At 40.6% G+C, this 20,885-nt stretch overlaps 1 protein-coding gene across 1 annotated transcript in view; it reads right to left on the bottom strand.

Moving 5' to 3' along the window:
- INPP4B (inositol polyphosphate-4-phosphatase type II B) overlaps positions 1-20,885 on the bottom strand; it is a 295,449-nt gene that overhangs the window by 245,021 nt on the left and 29,543 nt on the right. Inside the window, exons 4-5 of the mRNA XM_074991914.1 lie at positions 12,702-12,820; positions 10,578-10,694 (exon numbers count right to left, since the gene is read on the bottom strand). Of these exons, the coding sequence (XP_074848015.1) occupies positions 10,578-10,694; positions 12,702-12,820 (236 nt within the window). The remainder of the gene's footprint in view (positions 1-10,577; positions 10,695-12,701; positions 12,821-20,885) is intronic.

The raw sequence follows: 20,885 nt of genomic DNA, 5'->3' as shown, positions 1-20,885 counted from the left end.
GCTCCCAAATAAACCATTGGACATTTTACACACTGGCCTATATATCACATTACGGTCATCACCACACAGTGCCTTACACTCCACAAACAGTTCATAAAACAACACACTTAAAAATTAAAGGGTTTTTTTTGTTTTTTTCCCCCCTTTTCTGGCTCCCATGACTATTCATAGTTAGAGTGAAAAAAAAATCAGCTTCATAATCAGAGCAAGCACAGAGGGTTTCAGCCTGCTTCTCAGGAAACATAATGCTATATTAACCCACAATTGTCATTTTTGGCTTAAATTTTTACCACTCAGCTTTATAGTACTGGTATACAATTTCAGATGCAAATGCCTCCGTGGTTGTAAAAAATATAATTATATTTGAGACACACAGTGTGGGAAAGAACTGCATGATACAATAAACTCTTTCAGATATAGCAGTCCTGGGACTTGAAGGTTGCTGGACATTTAAATATTCTGGATAATAGAGAGGTCTACCTAGCAATGCATAACACTAAAGAAAAACAAGATTAGATACTAAGAAACAAACAAAAATGTATGCAGAGTACTTTATTTACCAACAGTACTCTGGTACACTGTAAACTTACACTGTATTACGGAAAACATAACTAAAATTTACTTATGGTTAAAATCCTGGCTGAGCGTTCTGGATAATAGAATGCCAGATATGAAACAGGTACTGTAGATTCTTTCAATTTAGCCAGCTTTACACTTCCCAAAATTATTAATCCCATCTTTTAGAAGACAACTAGCTTGCTAGTTCACAATGTTCTCAGCTTAATTCTAAGAAAAAAAGCAATAGATGAATTCTTGACTCTTCCAGCCATTCAGATCATGATTGTTTTTATACTTTCAAACTTGGCATCTAAAAATACGTCAGCCTATAAATTTTTGGAAGCTCTAACTGAAGAGCCGACCTTGAACACACAAATTCTATTTATGCCTCTATACTGTGTGAATTGATATTCTTTTGTAAATGCAGGAGAAGTTTGACAAGATAAAAACAAACTTTGATATTTCAAGGTGCTAAACAATTCAAGTGTTAAATCTCAAAAAATCGAACAAAAATATTCATTAGCAAAATTATTAAAATGATTTCCTTTAGTCTAGTATTGGTTTTCAGCAAAAAATGTAAATACCCTTATGAAGAACTAAAGATAACATGATACCAGAACAACAAGTAGTACTTACCCGAGTCCCTACTTCTTTCTCATTTAACTCACATGGTTTGGCTGTGAGTACAAAAGGTAATGGCAACACAATTTCTTCTGTAAACAGAGTGCATCTTTTCAAAAGAAAATTTCTTTGTTTTAACTCTTGGTGGATTAGTTGTGTTTGACAAATATATAAAATATCAAGAATGAACTGGACAGAATCCAAGACTTTGACTCTTCAAAGGAGCTTAAGGCCCATAATGTCCCCTGGGAATTTGAAACATTTAGTCCCTCCGCAAGAGAACTCTGCAAGCTTCAAGGACTGAACTATAAGTAATTAGACTCCCATCAAAGGAGTCTAAAAAGACAAAAATTTATATAGGGGAAAATTATTAACCCTTTTCTTCTCCTTTCACCAGTGCATGTTACCCTTCATATATCACTGCCCATGCACCTGTGCCTATTTGGGATCTGATTCAAAGCTTACAGAAGTCAATAGAAATATCTGACATCAGTGGGTTAGACTCAGGCTCCTGGTCTACAGGTAAATACAGCTCTGGTTTTAACAATAATCACTTCAGATTGAAACAATTAAGGCGGCATCAGCACTGATTTCCTCATGTGTCAGCTCCTTCTGCGCACTTTAAATTTCTTACCCATTTCTCTAAAACCCCCTTTATGCGGGAAGAAGAGGAAGATATCAGCAATTCATGATGTCAATTTGAAGACATACACATATCACATCATCAAAGAAAACTATGACATGTCTAAACCTGATTGAACAAAGCTGCATAGAACTGGGTCATATCTGAACAAGATCCAAATAGGTTCACACGTGATGCTCTTTTGAGAGTCTCAGCATGAGATGTGCATGCCTTACTCTTTCACAAATAAATATTTTAAAATGGAGCTTTTTTAAAAAAAGCATTTGTTTTTAAAAGAGCACGAACTTCTGTGCCTTTCAACTTTGATACCTCTTGCAGTGTTAAAAAAAGTAAACTTTTCTGTGACTATCATGTTCACAACAGTGAGGAATGACTAACAATTGCTAGAGGGAGACATAGTTCTGGCAGGTGATGTGCAAGCTTTTCACATACGTCTCTCTCAATGCATTTCAGATCCCAATCTTCAGCATCTCTGGTATGCCGGCCTTGGGCCTATTTGGGAAAGATAGCAAATTGTGCAAAAGTGTGTGGTGGTTTTGTGATATAGATCAACGCCCACTAGGGAACGAGGAACGCTGTCAGTTTGAATTTGGGTCCAAAACTGAGTTATTTTAAAATGCCTCTCATACAATAAAATTCTTCGTTTCCAATTTACCCCAATGCAATTCATTATTAAAATTCACAACATACTTGCAAAGACACGAAAAACCAGTAAATGATAACTTTTTGTGTCTTAATTTAAACTGTGTCTATTTACTTTGAGAGTCAGACATGAAGAGCCACAATGAGAAAAAGCAGCTAAAGGTTTTTTTTTCTTTTCCTAAACAAGCTAATATTGCCTCGTGAATACGTTTTACAATCAGAAACACAATTTTCTCCATTTCCCAATTCAAGTTGTTTCACAATGTGGTCTATTTTTATTTTTTTGCTGTTAATAATAAATGGATATGTTGAGATAAAACAACTGTCAGATGCAGGGCAAGTGGAGTGTCCCATTTCCCTTGTACGCCTTCTGTTTCTTGTTGCTCTGGGAATGCAACATTAGGATGGCGGTTTGCATTTTACAAGCCTCTTATGAATTGCAGTTGGTCAGCCTATCAAAAAAGGGTTATTTCAGCACGCCAGCACTTGATTTCGGCTCAAAAATCATAGGATCGCTTAGATTTAATCCCTGAATATACAAAAGTTCCTCCTCTTGAAGTTTTACACAGATTTTGTATTTCCAAGTGTTTTTTAAAAATTCAAAAGACTATGACCTCACCACATGTAAATTTTATAAATAAATGAATATGAGCCTTGGAAACAAGGCTACATAAATACTAACTGACAACTGTGGGCCGGAACATTCTGTTCCTCCCCTTCTCTGAGCCTGGAACTCCCCACAAAAATTCCTGTCAGAGATTTCACCAGCATCCTGTTAAATGAGACAAGTAAACACCATTAGATATCCTCTGTTGCTGATAGGCCCTCTGGATCCACAAAAGGCCAGGCCTAGTATACATATGCACACTGGCTTCCCTCTCTTGGCAGTCACTCAATAATGAGTAGGATGTCTTCATGTCATGCTCCTATTAGAGTGTACACTGATGACTGATCAGCCCAATTCCGGAGTTTCCAATGGGTCTCCACAAGCACAGCTCAAGTTCAAACATGTGGTCATGGTCTCCTTGTTGAACAGCTGCTCCCAAATTGCTTGAGATTATATTTTTCCAAGTAACTCCTGAGGTACCAGAGGTGGGATGAGAAGCATCCCTTCTGACCTCCATCCTCCCTGCTTCTGTCACGCACACTCCCACACCCTCACTCACTCGCTCATTCTCACCAGGTTGGAGTCTGGGAAGGAGTGAGGGCATCAGCTCTGGGTGTGGGCTGTAGGGTGAGTTGGGCTGAGGCATTTGGGATGCATGTGGGGGCTCCAGGCTGAGGGGCGGATTTGGAGTGTCGGAAGGCGTGTGGGTTCCAGGAAGGAGCCAGAAATGTAGTGTTCAGCATGTGAGGGGGGATCCAGGCTTGGACTGAGGGATTTGGTGTGTGATAGTGACTTCTGGGCTGGGAGTGCAGGTGGGGGCTGTGGCAGGGAGTTTGGGTGCAAGAAGGAGCTCAGGGCTGGGGCAGGAGTTTGAAGTGTAGGAGGGGGTCAGGGCAGCAGTCACCCCCAACCTGGTGAAAATGAGTAAGTGAGTGAGGGCTGGGGAGCGTGCATGACAGAAGCAGGGAGGACGGAGTGAGCAGGAGGCAGAGCCTTGAGGAAGGGGGCAGGACAAGGTCTGGCACAATCAGAATGTTGGCAACCCTACAGCTGGCGATAACACATCTCACTTATTCTTTATAAACAACAAGCAGTCCTGTAGCACCTTGGAGACTAAAACTCAAGATCTTACCCACAAAAGCTCATGACCTAATAAATTAGTTAGTCTCTAAGATGCTGCAGGACTGCTTGTGATTTGTGAAGCTACAGATTAACATGGATACGCCTCTGAGATTATTCTTCTTAGCACTTTCGGTCTAAACCTCTCATGTTTTTAAAAACAAGATGAGTAGATATGACTTTACCCATTGCCTGTGCTCGGTAGCCCAGCTATGGCCCTTATTTATTTATTTTTACAAAAAGGCACTGCCCATTCCACAGGTGGAAAGTTGAAGAAAATGAAAGGTTAACACTTGCATAAGATCACACCAGTGAATCAAGTCTGTAACAGTGCCATGAACAGAAGAACCCTCTTGTGAAAATCTACATAAAGTATTTTGCAACAATTGCCTAAAACAGTATACTTTCACTGCAGTAAGATGTATTGTTTAAGATTGCAACTTCAGATTCAAAGCAGTATTTTTAATTTTGATATGGAGTAGGAGTCCTAACTCCTAGTCTAACTAGACACACGCTCCTCTCCACTGTAATTTACATTAATCTATTTCACGCCTTCTATTTTCTGCAACTCTGCTGGGCATATGATAGTATACAGTATTTCTGAAAGGAATTAATCCCTTTCAGCATTAAATTTTTCTAGACCAACTTGTGAAAACATGGGCATGCTATCCTGAAAACCATTAAAAACCCCTAGACAAAGTTAAGAATTGTATGTCTATATTAAAAGGGACAGCCCAGTATTTTGCACTCTGCATACTATGCCTTTCTAGTACAATGATCTGAAGAACAGCTGCAACCCAAACATTAAGCCAAAACTCAGCTATCAAATCTTAAAGACAGTCTGACTTAAGTCACTGAAACATAAATAAACTGGCTTATGGCAATATGGAAAGAAAATCTTTGTGATGTGGAAACAGATGTCACTGTACATTTTTCAGAATGTGGCAGCAGCCAGTGCCTTGTATGGATGGCTTCGTTTGCTAAATTTAAAATTACAGCATTTGAATTTCACTCCTAACACACTGTATTACTTCTTTATTCCAGCTACAGCTTCAAAGTAAAGATGTAAAAATAGCTTTTTTTTTATTTAAATTTTTCATTCATATAAAAACCTTCATTAACAAACCATTATTCCTAACCTAGGCAGACTAGCCTTTTAAACAAAGGTTCAGTTTCATTATATTGAAAGTTATGATTATAGACAATGTCATACAGCCAAGATGCAATTGCGGCCAACATAATGGACAGAAACACTCCAAAAACGTGAAAAAAATGTGGCTAAAAGCACCCAGCGTGTCAAGTACAATAAATGTGGCACCAGCTGCACAGTACTTAAATATAATTAAATTGCACTTGTACAAACTCAAGTTAAATGACAGGCAGAGAGACAGTAAGTGTCTGTTTTCTGACTCAGGAATACAGACTTCACAGGAATAATAATCTTAGACTTTTGGGGGGTCAGTTGTTCAAAAAGGGCGACTGTAACAGAACATTCTCAGGGCCAAAAAATTCTGATATTCTCTCTATGGGAGCACCCTCTGTCTTCAGTCCAACTACCTATGTGAACAAAATTTGACTGGAAGTTTTTGAATTACACTGTTACCCAGTGAGTATGAAAATCAGAGCCACCGCCTATTTTCATAGAATGGGGAGATGGGAAAAACAAATGAACAGGCTCCCTTCCATTTAGCTCTTGACTTTTAAATCCTGACACAGCCTACATCTACATGAGAAACCTCTGTCGACACAAGTGACTGTCGGAAGGGCTTTTCCAGCAAAACTTTTGTCTACACACAAAAGCAGATCAAAAGCACAATCTGCTCTGCTGATAGAGGGCAGGCAGACTGTCCAGCCCTCTCTCAACAGAACAGCTGATTGGAAGCTCTAAGAACAGGGCTGCCCAGTGAACCAGAAGCCCTGCCTGCTGACAAAAGGGCCCCAGCGCATCAATGCAGCTGTTTTGTTGAAAAGAAACCGTAAGGAAAGACATTACACCTGAATGCAGAGAGGTATAACTCTGCCGGGGATGTGCCGAGTTTCGTCGACAGACTGTCAACAAAACACATTTTGCATGAAGACACTCTGCAGGTTTTTCTGACAAAAGCCCAGTTTTACCAGAAAAACCCTCTTGTGTGGACATAGCCTCAAAGTTTAATGCTTGCCAAAAAGTGTAGCTCATTTCTACTATTTCAGCCTCAGCTAAAGTAGATGAGAAGCAATAAAAGAATGACTAAGATGGAGCAGGATAGCCACTTTGGTTTTTGTTCTTCCACCTGTCTGTCTGCTCTCAAAATCAATGGTGTTCGTTCACGTAAAAATGATCACCTCTGTTTAATGCCATGTAGAAGTAAAGATAAATAACTACGATTTCTAGCTTATTTAACAGCATATATGTAAAAGGTCCCACAGTGATGGGAAACCAAGACCCCCCATATAGGTCATCTACACAGTGAGGCTTCTGTTAAAATATATCTCACAACATACTTAATTTTTGTAACGTTGAGCCCCAATTTCATGTTAAATGCTACATATATTTGTAACATACAACATTTTAAAAATAGCAAGAAAGATGTCCTTTATGGAAAGTTACTATAAAACTCAGTAGGAATGAAATGAGGTTCTACAAGAACATAACATATACCATAAAATACTCTAAAAACCTAGGGAACTTGAGAGAGAAAAGGAGTTTCTTTGAACTATCCCATAGAATTCCCCAGCACAAAGAGATAAGTTCTGTGGCCTTGTTTTAAACAAACATACACAAGTCATCAACAGATGTTCATTATGGCTGCGTCTACACGTGCACGCTACTTCGAAGTAGCGGCACCAACTTCGAAATAGCGCCCGTCGCGTCTACACGTGTCGGGCACTATTTCGAAGTTAACTTCGACGTTAGGTGGCGAGACGTCGAAGTCGCTAACCTCATGAGGAGATAGGAATAGCGCCCTACTTCGACGTTCAACGTCGAAGTAGGGACCGTGTAGATGATCCGCGTCCCGCAACGTCGAAATTGCTGGGTCCTCCATGGCGGCCATCAGCTGGGGGGTTGAGAGATGCTCTCTCTCCAGCCCCTGCGGGGCTCTATGGTCACCGTGGGCAGCAGCCCTTAGCCCAGGGCTTCTGGCTGCTTCTGCGGCAGCTGGGGATCTATGCTGCAGGCACAGGGTCTGCAACCAGTTGTCAGCTCTGTGGATCTTGTGTTGTTTAGTGCAAGTGTGTCTGGGAGGGGCCCTTTAAGGGAGCGGCTTGCTGTTGAGTCCACCCTGTGACCCTGTCTGCAGCTGTGCCTGGCATCCCTATTTCGATGTGTGCTACTTTGACGTGTAGACGTTCCCTCGCTGCGCCTATTTCGATGTTGGGCTGAACAACATCGAAGTTGAACATCGACGTTGCCGGCCCTGGAGGACGTGTAGACGTTATTCATCGAAATAGACTATTTCGATGTTGGCTGCACGTGTAGACGTAGCCAAGGTGGGCTAAATTGTGCACTCTGCCTTGTATAAAGGGAAACATAGAGCTATGTTGCTCAAGGAGCGGTGCAGATAAAAGCATTATGCTTTAAGAGCTATTTTCTCACTTATATCATACTGCTTATACCTGCAGCAGATTATTACTATACTGAGTCAGTTGCTCTTTTGTGGGCTGAGGAAGAGGCATAGAAAAGGCTCTAGCACCAAAATCTGCATCCCTGCCTGTCCACTCCTCCCCCTCTGCTTTGGAGAAGATGATGATGACTGGGAAATGACAGGCATACCATTTATTCACCTTGCAGAGTGCTTAATCTGTAACGAAAGAGGAGCTGAGTCTCAAGCTATTCATAACTACGGTGACCATGCATCCCATTTCTGTTGGTACAGCTCCATATTTCAGGCGCCAGGACAGCGTCCCGATTTATTTTTAAAAAGGAGCTAACTGCTCTGTAGTTGGGGGAGCTAGGAGTACACCTGCACCACTGTCCCCCAGCTGCTGCCTGGATCCTGGCTCCGTGCATTTCAAGGGAGCCAAGAGCTGGACCGGCGCAGTGAAGCCAAGAATGCACCAGTGTGGCTGCCACCTGGCTCCCAGCTACTGTCTGGAGAAGGATGTCTGCCACCTGGCTCCCCTGGGGGAAGCTGGAAGCCAGACCAGCATGACTGCTGCCTGGCTCCCAGCTCCCTGTAACTTGGGGAAGTCAGGAGCACACTGGCATGGCTGCCACCCAGTTTCTGGCTCCCCGAGGTGCAGGGTGCTGGGAGGAGCACTGGTGCAGTTCCCATCCAGTTCCTGGATTCCCATGCCTTGGGAGAGCTGGGAGGAGCACTGGTGTGGCTACTGCCTTCTTCCTAGTGCCCCGAGGGATGGGACAACCAGGGAAGCCCCCCAGGGTGGCAGCCCTTGTCAGCTGCAGCTGGGGAGCCACCTCCCCTCCCCCATCACATATTCATGATAGGGGGATATGGTCACCCTATTCATGACTGATTCAGCAAGCACAGATTTCTGTGCCCCATCTGTAAAGAAAAATGTTTAACTGTTTTTGTGTAAGTCCATATTTCTGTTTTATACATCAGTATATTGGTTCACTAGATTTAATATATTAGAAATAACTTTAGAATATAAAAACAGCCAGACTGGGTCAGACTAACGATCCATCTAACCCAGTCTCCTGTCTTCCAGCAGTGGCCCATGCCAGATGCCCCAGAGGGAAAGACCGTAACAAGTAATCATCGAGTGAGCCATTCCCTGTTATGCATTCTCAGCTTCTGGCTAGCAGAGGTTAGGGGCACCACCCCTGCCCATCCTAGTTAATAGACATTGATAGATCTATGCTGCATGCACTTACCTAGTTCTTTTTTGAATGCCATAATTCCTGAATAGCCATGAAATATATAGACGAAAAAAATTCCCAACACCCTTCTTTAAATGCACCCCCATTCAAAAGAAAACAGTTCTTTTGCGGCCAAGTATTCTTCCCAGATACTGTTCGGCTCTCCACTGGTCTAACTGAATTTACGGATGTACAAACAACAAACATCACTCCCTTTTTCAAGAAACACCTATGCACTAGAGCTCTTTATTCAGGTAACCCCCATAGCACCACCAGGGTATAGTTAAGCTATGCTTTTACTTTCTATCTGAGATAATGAGTTTAGGCACTGTTATTACAATCAACTCTTTCATACTTGGCAGCCCTAGGACTGGGAGTTTGCCGGATATTCTACTATTCCGGATAACAGAGAGGTATACCTAGCAACGGCTATGTCTATACTAGCCAAAAACTTTGAAATGGCCATGCAAATGGACATTTTGAAGTTTACCAATGAAGTGCTGAAATACATATTCAGCATCTCATTAGCATGCGGGCGGCTGCGGCACTTCGAAATTGAAGCGGCTCTCCCAGACGGGGCTCCTTTTCGAAAGGACCCTGCCTACTTCGAAGTCCCCTTATTCCTATGAGCAGATGGGAATAAGGGGACTTCAAAATAGCTGGGGTCCTTTCGAAAAGGCCATTTCGAAGTTTTTGGCTAGTGTAGACACAGCCAATGTGTAGCACTACAGAAAAACAAGTTTAGATATTAAGAAACAAACAAAAATGTATGCCAAGAACTTTATTTACCAACAACAGTAGTTTTGTATTCTGTAAACTCAAACTGTGTTTGCTGTATTTATTTGATTTACTTTCACTGTACTGTACTTATGGAAAATGTAACTAAAACTTACTTATGGTTAAAATTTTAGTTATTTGAGAGATACGGATGATAGAATGCTGGTTAGGACAGCCAGCAGTTTGTAAAACCTTACTCATATTAGCAAGTAATTACTCACGTATGCTGTTCCATTGATTGCAATAATCTGTTTATGCACTAATTGCTCACAATATAAGGGGTTCTCAGTCTGATCCCACAGGATTTAATTTAGATTTTCCTGCATCATACAGGATGTTTTAGACCCTTCACTACTGAGAACAATGACAGTGCTGCGGGGAGAAGCAGATTTTAATATGAAAAAGATTAAACCAAAATGTGATTATCCATTACCTTTCTTAAACCTCTAATAACAGGGTTGAATATTGATATGCTTTTTACATGATTAGTATAATATAATTAATAATATTTCTGGAAAAGATTATTTAGTCTCATTATCCCAATCCATTCCATATGTTCTCTGCTAGCAACAAAAAGGTACACGATAGTAACCATTTCTTCCCCCAAAATACCAGTACTGATTCACAAAGCAAGTTAAACAACAGTACTTAGTCCATCTGCAAAAACAACCATGAGTAATTGTGATATATATCCTACAGTTCCCAATGTTGCTAAAAGAAGAGGGTGAAGGAAAGAGAGAGAGGCAGCAAGTATATAAGAAAAAGTCTGAATAATATTTATGTGAGAAAAGGAGTTACATACTTACCGTGTCCTGAGATTTATCTTTGACATCATAGACTGTTAGTTTTATTTTAGTCTCCTCGTTGATAGGATATTCTGGTGGGAATGTCACACCAGTCAAAAACAGTGGGTCTCTTGTTCCCTGTATAACACAAACAAACAGCTCAGATTCAGTAAGGTAGCAGCTGTGTACTATGCAATATGTAATTATGGATGAATGTGCAGAAACTAGGGAGTTATAATGGAAATAAATCAACTACATTAAAGAGAAACCTGAACTGTCAAATGCTACCAAAAAGTCACCAGCATAAAACTCATAAAAACTAGCAAATGACAACAAATGCCTTCATGTGGTCCTGTCACCATACATCAGTACTCTTAATTGTGTTCAATGATAAATAATTCATTTTAAAATAACACATTTTAAAACACGTTTCCTTAGGGCTGATACTACCATGGACCATAGATATAATCAGGGCAAACAACTGAAGGTGCTGGGTGATTAAAATCACCCAAAATAAAAGGCTCACAATAATTATCAACAAAACTTTGAAAAAGCTTAAGTATCATCCTGATAATTAATTCAATTTCTTAACCAATGATTGTCTTCTCATGTTAAAAATACAAGCATTGCTTTTTGAAGGTTTAACTCCAAACTTTCCCCCAAGTGACTTATAAAACAACTCTATACCTCTACAAGTAGACCTTCTATTGCTAATTACCTAGTCCAAAATGTATAGTACAAAATATACAATCCCTACATGTCATTTTTAGACTACAGATTTTGGATTTTACTTTCTCTTATTTTATGATGGAACCCAGCAAACTGGTAGGCTTCTGATTATCTCTAGCAATTTCAAATCACCCTTCACCAACAACTATATTTAGTTCCAAGATACGAAAACTCTGAAACATACCATATCAAGCCATTGTTGTAATTTCTTTGGCATAAATAAATATAGAAAGCTCTTGATTAAAAACAAACTAAGATATTTTTTCACAATACATTTAATTTCCCAATAACTGAAAAGAAGTTTTTTAGCATAACTCACATAATGTTTGCCTGACGCACCTTCCATTTTTAATAAAATCCACCAACTACTAAAAAGGAAGTGCCCTAACCACAGACAACAAGAGCATGAACATGACCAGTTCAAAACTCAGTTCAGAATCCGGGTCATCCTCATAATAGAAAATGAGTCTACTCCTGTCTGAATCATCTATTCCACTTACAACAGTACATCAAGCTAGACAGTTTACACTGAACCATCCTGATCCCTTGCAGGCTATTGGAGTTATGCAGTTTTACGATGGCTGACAGTTCAATTCATAACAACTGAATTAACCGTCAGCTGGAATCAGAAGATCATACAAAGTGTTATGAAACATTCTTATGACTTAGATTTATCAAACAGCTTACTTTACATGTTAAGGTATTTTTTATGGGTGGGGGGATAAATTTCTGCTTTTAATAATCTTCTCGAATACTTTGTACATCCAAGTTATGTTTATGCTACATAGTTTGATTTATGTAATTGTAGTAATCATAAACTTTACTGCTTATGACACTGATCTGGGGAGGAGGTGAAATTACAAGCATTAGCAAGGCAACGTCATGCAATTTCTGCAACAAAACCAAGACTATTTAAAAGCTACACATACCCTTCCTTTTCCAATAAAAAAAATATATATAAACTTTTAAACCTGCAAACATGCCACATTTCCAAAAAAACAAAAAAAAAAGGTAACGCACTACATAATGTGTACTACATTCTTCTGTAATTAAAAGTGTTTGTCTAGAACTCACAGCACTCATATTTTAGCTTCATTTTTGTATAGCTTTGTTTCTTAATGAGAACAAATGCTCTCCAGCTCATTCTAAATCTATGTCTGAAGAGTCAGACTATTTTTTATGTTTCCTATTGGAAAAAATAGACCTTTCATGAACATGCAAGCTCAATTCCATCTGTTTATCCTGGCTACATGCCAAGAACTCCAGCAGAACATTCTCAGGTATGATTTCCTAATAGCTACAGTGAAACTTGCTTACTAAAGATCATGCACTAACATGTTTCAGCTGTTCATTTACTTTTTAAGGAAATAATACAAAATGTAGTAATGAATGATAATGTAATAAAAGGAAGCTCACCTCCACAATTTCAGTGCTTGAATATCTTGCCAAAGTCTGTTCTGCTGGATGTACTACTGAGATCTGTACAAATGTATTCAGCTTCCGATCACGGGCAGTAGCCACTAGATCCTTGCATGCTGGAAATGGCGAGAGAGAGAGAGAAAAAAAAAAACTAACAACAAATCGGAGAGAAAGCTCTGACACGGGACAAAGCAGACTAAGCTACAGCTCTGGACTAAAATCACAGAAAGACTGAAGCTGATTTAGCAGAGGAAGTCCTTTGAAAGTAACTTACAGAAATAGGAAGTCACATGTTCCAAAGCTGAACTGAGATTTCATTTCCACTTACCACATTTGCAGCTCCTGCAGGGCTCCCCTGCCAGAGACTCATTAGCTCTTGTATATTAACACATGCACACACACAGCCACACTCTGGGACAGTGGGTAACTTCAAAGTTAAAACATCTGCTTTCAGCTAATCTGCCATGAACTCCCTCTCTCAGGCAGCCTTACTTGGTCATCCTTTGTCCGACAAACTTTATGGTATTTGACTGTTTCAGGAAACTTCTAACCCAATTAACATTTGCCACTGATTACACTGATGTTCTAACACTACTTGATCAATTTCTTGATTAATTCTAATCATAGGGTAAAGATCCACATTTTGAAAAGCAGAAAGCAAAAATCAACTGGCATGCCAGTGACCGACAAATACAAATGGGAAGAATAATTGCACACAAATCATTTTTAAAACTCATTTTATTGGATAAATATGAAGAAATTCAGTTTTTAATTAATAACAAGTTTTCAATCTAGTCTGTAAACGATGCAATAGCCATGCAAGTGCGTGAGTTTACTTTTCAAACACAGTCTCGTGTCCTCCAACAGAAAGATCAGAAAGGGCTGAAAAAGCAGTGCCTCTACCTTCAGCTGCAAGTAGTAGGACCACAGCAACCAACTTGGTCAATGCCGACATGAACCGGCTCCAGAGCTGAATAGAACTCATGCAGTTCTATTCAGTTAAGAAAGGCTCCTACAATGTGGGGTGTGATGGGTTTTACAGACTTTTAATGCACCATTGGTATCTTATAAATGCTGACAGAACAGGATTAATTCCCACCAAAAATGCAAGGTTGTTCATTGCCTGAAATGCTTCTGCCACAGCGCCAGCTGATTTTCAGGTTCCGCACCTTAAAGAATAGCTGGATTACTCTCAGAGCAGACAAGAAAACTAGCTACCTGGCTGGGATGAGAAGGAAAGAGGGGAGTTCTGGAGAAACAGAAATGTACTTAATTTGCTTTGTATTTTTCTACTCTATGTTTAGAGTTTATTCTGTTTGGGATGCCTTATAAATCACATGAAAGCAGTCAGAGGCTTTCATCATCTGTGTGGCATTGTAAAATCAGAACCTGGAAACAATGAAACATTAGCCCCAGAGAATATTTTGAGGTTGCTGTTTAAAGCTGGATTGTCAGTGAAATATATGGTTAGACACTCACCACTGGTCCTACCACAGTTTAGTGCTGGAAGTAGGAATACGGACAACTTCTATACTTGATGAAGACTTCATAAAATGGCTGATATAACAACAACAGAGCCAAAGAGCAACTCAGCTGCAATTTTTGGAGCCACTGCTTTAAAAGCTCGCCAATTTACTTGAATGCCTGTCACTACCAGCACCACGTTACCTCACTTAGACAACTACTGTGTTATATTTTACAGAATGGTTATCACATTCCAGTGAGCCAGATATACATGGCCTCACTGAATCACACCCTTCCTGAAGGACTCAGTAAAGCATCTTATAAGGCCTAGAACAACAAATTTTCCGAGGACTATGAGTACCTGAAGGTGGCAATCCAAGTTCTAGTCACTATCATTCTTTGCAAGATCCCGATCCCAAGCCATCACGCAGTCCCTAAGGGGACCATCCATTTTGTGACACTGATCTATGAATACCTCAGGGAATCTACTCTTCTAGAAAGATGCCTGGACATTCCTCCAGTGAATGTGCAAAATTAGATCAGCATAAGCTGGCACCATGGCAGAAACATTTCAGGCAATGAACAACCTGCTTTGACTTGAACTTACAAGTCACTTCAACCTACACATAAATCCTGGAAGGAGAGGCGAGCCTGCTGGAAACAGGAGTCAGAGATGATAGGGAAAAAAAAGCCCTAGACCTGTGGTGTCCAATATGTTCGCCACTCACCACATGCGGTGAACAGGACACCGTGGTATGGCTATTATGGGCTCTGGAGCCACATAAGGCTCTTGAAGTCTTTAAATGTGACTCATCAGAGCTGCACACATGGATTGCCCTCTGTTCACTCTGCACATGTGCCCTACCACTTAATGAGACAAGCATGTGGCAGCAGCGGTAGCCCTGGTACGGCCCCGGCAGCTACGGCCCAGCATGCCTCCTGGCTGCTGTGACCTGGTACAGCTCCTGCAGCCCCAGCCCACCACTGGTGGGCCCCAGTGCAGGCCTGGCATGGCCCCGGTGGCCATGGGCAGCTACTGCAGCCCAGCACAGCTCAGCCCCTGCTCCAGCGGCAGCAGCTCCAGTGCATCACCAGCATATTCAGTGAGAGCAGGGTGCTGGGGTGCCTGGCTCTGGAGAAGAGGGAGCACTTTGAGTTAGAGCGGAGGAATGGGGAGGCAGGCCTGTGGTGAATGTGGAAGGACCAGAACCACAAGTGTGGTGATCATTTAACTACGATTGGACATCACTGCCCTAGACTATGGAAGGATACCTGAAAACAAAGATTTCGGAATCCTACCAGGGACCCTTCCACTGCCCAATTACAAAAGTAATTTTCAGAGACCAAAGGATTCCATCCGACTGTTCAGCTTAGTTGTGGGATCATATGGGTCAGCAGCCAGAGACTTTTGTGACCTGCCAGATGGGCAGAAAATAAAATAATGACATCAAGTCTGCATAGTTCCCACGAAAAATTGGTAGTCTCAGAAATAACTCATGTCTGAGTTAGACTCTGGATGGTCCCAAACACCGTCCTGGTATAGATCCTGTCCAAAACACCTGTATCCCACATAGTCTGATCCCTACAAGGTGAAGGTTGGGATTTGGATTGCTAGCAAGGCACCTTGAATCATCATCATCGGGAAGGTTTCCAACACTTGATAAGGATGAACCAGAGATAGCAAGGTTGGGAAATAGTCACTGAAGATTTGGGGTAACATTTTCAGCAGTGCCCCAATCTCACTGAAATCAGTGGATTTGTAGCTCGTAAGTGCCTAATTCACTTGTGAAAATGGTAGGTAGACTCCTGAGTCACTTAGCCACTGTTGATATTTCTACCCTGACAAGACTCCCACAAACTTAAGGACATCCATTCTTGAACTCAAAATAGTAAGACTTGCAAAGTAGGCAGGTATGCTCTCAGACAAGCTTCCCAAATCCCCCATGAATGCTGAAACTAGCTGTCTTGTTACATTTTTACTGTTAAGGTCTTATGATCTGATGTAGGAATGTGAAAAGGTCCATCCACAGACAGTTATAATAGGCACATCACCTGGGAGTTCCAAAGTTTGCTATTTCCCCACTCTGAAATGTAAAGGTAGAGTGAAACCCTGGACGAGCTCGTACACCACCAGCTCTCAGCACTCTAGATCCTGACCTAGAGATCCTGCCACAAGTTCATACTTGGTCAAGTTCAGACTACGTAGAAAAGGACAACATGTGGTAAAAAGCACAACCACATTTATTATGTTGTGAACCCCAAGCCAATCACTTTCTATGCTTCCTCTTCAGAGCACCAATACTTGGCATCAAATGGAAATTTCTGGACCCCGACAGTACTTTTTGAGCACACAGGGATAAACATTATTGGATTCTCAGAAAAGAATACAAGGGGACCCCAATTCACCCCAACTACAAGGTCAGCTACACAATTCGCTACCCTGATGCCACACCTCTGAGGTGAATGCCTGCCCAGATCATAGCCAAAGAACTCTACAGAGGACTTCTCTTGAAACCTGCTATCCAATGGAGATCTCACTGTTGGCACTAACTTGTGTCTTGTTAAATATTAAAGAAAGGGGTGGCCAACCCGCAGCTCTTTTAGCAACAAAATAAGGCTCCTGCTGAGAGCCGCATGCCATGAGTGCTTCCGCCACTCTGCACATGCACCCCACCCCAGCACGTAGAGGGAGAAGCACATGGTGAATCACTGGCAGTAGGCTAGAGCCGAGAGAGCAGGCCTGGGGGTGCCTGGCATTGGACGCAGGAGAAGATTAGGTTAGTTCTGTATCCTTCTCTAGAGATATATATTATATATCTAGATAGATAAAAATATAATACATGATTCTTTGCATTCTAGCCACAGCTATTTTGGCTCTTGGTGTCTAAGTGGCTGGCTACCCCTGTATTGAAGCTTGGGATCTCATTCAAATTTGTCACTTTGAACCTCAGTGCATTTCCCGCCACACAGACAAATGGTCTAATCAAGATGTTTAAAAAAACAAAACGAAAAACCCCTCTCTGAATGCATGTTGTGAAATTTTGTGGAGTCGGTACAAGAGACAATATGCTGATTAAACTAAACAAACACAGGAAATGCTTTTATTTGTCTATCAGTTCTCTGCTAGACTGCTGGCGTGCTCCAAGTAGTAGCACTATTCCATACAGTTTCTTTCAAGATGCATGCATGCTTCTACATTAGCATATGTTAGACTCTTGATCTCGGTCATCATTCAATATCATACACTCGACATAATTCACTAATATTCTGCTTTTATTTCCTTTTGAAGTTTTTTGGGGGGTGGGGAGACAGAGAGAGACAGTGTGCATGTCTCACTCTTCATCAGAACTGTGAAAAGGGAGAATTGCTTACTGTTTTTCCTTGACACAGCTCATCCACATTTAAAGCTTTTGCCCAGGGTCTTATATTATGTAGTCAGATCAGAATCTAAACTTTCGTTTTAAAAAAACAAACAAACATAAAGAACTTTCTAGCCTTTGGGTTGCAGAGAAAATCTTGAAAACAAATCCAGCGTAACCATTCAAAGGATATCTGTTGTCCTCTGTAGACCAGTGTTTCTTAAACTTTTTGAGACCATGTAACACCAAACAATAATTTTTTATGCAGAATATCTATGAAAATTTTCTTTAAAAAGTTTTTGCCAGATCAAAAACAAAAACACGAACAAACAAACAAAAATCAGCCACATATACAGCCAAACCAAAATGAAGTAATTTAATCAGGTATCATAACAATGAAGAACAATGTATCTGGTTTTAATAACAGAGAACATATACCAGAGTACGATACCAAAAAAGCGTCAGACACTTTCGTAACACCTTTCAAGTTGTTCACGTAACACCAGTGCTCCACAGAACATAGTTTAAGAAATATTGCAGCAGACAGCCTGAAACAACGGATGCGAGTAGTGTGAACACCCCATAAACAGGGCAGTTAACTACAAGACTCATCATTCTTCGGAGGCCCTGCCAAGACCACATCAGCAGGAGACTTTGTGAGTTTACAGATTCTTACACACAAACATATCTAAGATAAAGCTTTTCCTATCCATTTACACTTATTGGGGCTACTGCTGGTGTTGCTTGCTCTTAACTTTTACTAAAGTATTTGGTCATAAAATACATTTGTGTACGAATGCTCAGAAAAGAAAAAGTTAAACCAGTTAGAGTGGGGACAGCAAGAGCAATTCTTGTGATTTTGGCAATGGAGAAACAATGTTTTAAACTTAAGTGACAACAGTATGTCAGTCAGAAAAAAAAAGTCACACAATCCATGAAACTTTGGAACTAATATAAACCTCACAAACTTCAGAAACAGTTAAGTGTCACTGTGGAGTCGAACATTAAAACCAGGCAAACATATGCCAAAAAACAAAGACTGCTTTGGAGAAATGCTATACATATGTGGTGGAGAAAAAGAGGGAGAGAGCGTGAGAGAGTTGCTATGAATATTGTACCCATACAGACTATTTATGTGCAAAAGGAACATATTTGGTTCAAATTACTATTCTTAAAACCACAAAATTTCTAATCCAGAACACTCACTGCTCACTTTCTTGGCATTTGCAGCACTTCAGAAAATTGTATTTTGTAACTTCTTTTTGGCTGTTGCTGGTAATAGTGGGTTTCTGACACTCGATAAGATCACAAACTATTCTATTTACAAACACCATATTTCTGCTATCTCAAAAAATATCATGAATAAAAGGACAAGCCCGTAATCTACCATTGCAGATGCTACCAACACCCATGGTGGCCCCTGCCTGCATTGTAACTCAGCAGCATGCATCAAATGTGCACCCAAGAGCCGGGTCTTTCCTAATTCATTGGAAGAATTAGCACAGACATCTTCAATATTGTGTCTTGCGAAGAGCCTGCTACTGCTCCTACTTTGGGATCTTGGGTTGAGCAGTGTGCCAGACAGTTCACACTGGGAAACTATGCTTATTTATTGTGGTAATCTGTGCTAATAGCAAGGAAACATCTGGAGTCAAGTGACTGAGGCACCTTTCTCTCGCCATTATGTTCCAGCTGCAATGCTGCAGGCACAATGATTTTCTCCAGCTACTTAGCCAGTGCAGTTTACAAACAGACTGCTGCATCATTGACAACTTGCTAATGCTGCATGTTCTGCTACTTCTTTCTGTTTTGTTTTTGGGAAGGGGAGAACTTATTCATCTGACTAGACTCTTCTGACATAGATCTCTGTCTCTTTTTGCATGTTGCATCTGGTTCTGTCATTGGCCTGCTGTGTGATCTCTGAAGTCATGAGCACAATGCACAATTCCTCCTGTACACAAGCCTACTTCCTACCTACAGGTGTACCACTCACACTCACTAACACTCTCTAACATGCTGTTGAAAGTTGGTCATAAATTTTGCTGAAGATAAGGCTGTCACTTTAGACTGTAAAAGGAAGACTACGGTGCACTTTATAAATATTCTAAATTCAGTTCACTTCAAAAACTACTAGTGTGTTTATCCTAATCATCTTAGTAGAGTCGTATGTTCTGTAGACAAAATAAATAAAACAAGTTCATTCTTACAAAGAAAATGCCTCCACACACTGTGGGACACCTGAAGAAAATGTGTGTATCAGCATGGTGAAAGCAAATGAGAACTTTAGCAGTCAGTTTAGACTTTTTAATTATCCTCTATTTCCTGTCCCTACACTATAAAGTGTCTGGCACCACTAATAATGTCACTCCTGTTCTGCCCAGGAGGTGACTTCACAAGAAAGAACAACTGGGAGAGGAAAAAAGATTATGTAGATTGATTATAGGCTTATGAAAGCCTGTATACATTAACAGGAAAATGGATTTACACATGGATATTCCAAAGCTGTAATTGATTTGGCACATGTTAATACTTTAATGGGCTGGGGAGGGGAAGGTGTAAATTTTTTTGTTTGTTTTGTCCAGGCCAATATCTTGGTCAAAGTGCAGTTGAGGTCCAGGCTTCAGAGAAAATAATAAAAATAAATTAGCAATAATGATAACGGCAAGTTAAAAATGGTTTCAAAACCCATTCAAAAGCATCTGGCAGTCTAGATATGGCCTGCAGTCGCCCTATTTGAATGCTCAGGCTTTAACAATATCATAATAGATCATGCAGTCTGCTGACTCCAGGGGGATCCACAGATTATGTCTAAGATTTCCAAAGGAGCCCACATATGCATTTGAAAATGTGTTTAGGAGGCCATAAAAGAGAAAATGTTGAAAGTCACTCAGCTCTGAAACCTTGAGAAACCAGAAGGGATCATTGCCCTGTCCTTTTTTTAAACAATATATTCAAAATAACTCATCGCAAGACTGCTACAGTGAAGGCTCAAGCTCACAAGAATTCTATTCATGGATTTCCCATTACACTGGAAACAGAGTAATGGCAGGATTTAGTTCTAAATGAGAAATGGAGAGGCAGTGGATGGGACACTGGCAATAAGCTTCCACTTCTTCTTTCATTGCTTTTTATATCACAGGCTTCTGGACAATGTCTGAAGTCTGTAGTGGTTTTAAGATTCTCCAAATACAAATTATTTTCTTGGTTCTTAAAGGCACACTCATTTAAAATGAAAGCAAGAAACAAATGTGGACGACCACAACTGCCAAAAGAGGATTAAACTGTATATTAAATAAGAACTCCAACTGACTTCCAAGATGGAAACTTTTTAATGATGTGCACTGTCACAAAATCCACA

Source organism: Carettochelys insculpta, chromosome 4 (genome assembly GCF_033958435.1).
Source record: "Carettochelys insculpta isolate YL-2023 chromosome 4, ASM3395843v1, whole genome shotgun sequence".
NCBI classification, from domain to species: Eukaryota; Metazoa; Chordata; order Testudines; family Carettochelyidae; genus Carettochelys; species Carettochelys insculpta.
This window is presented reverse-complemented; position numbering and strand designations above follow the sequence as displayed.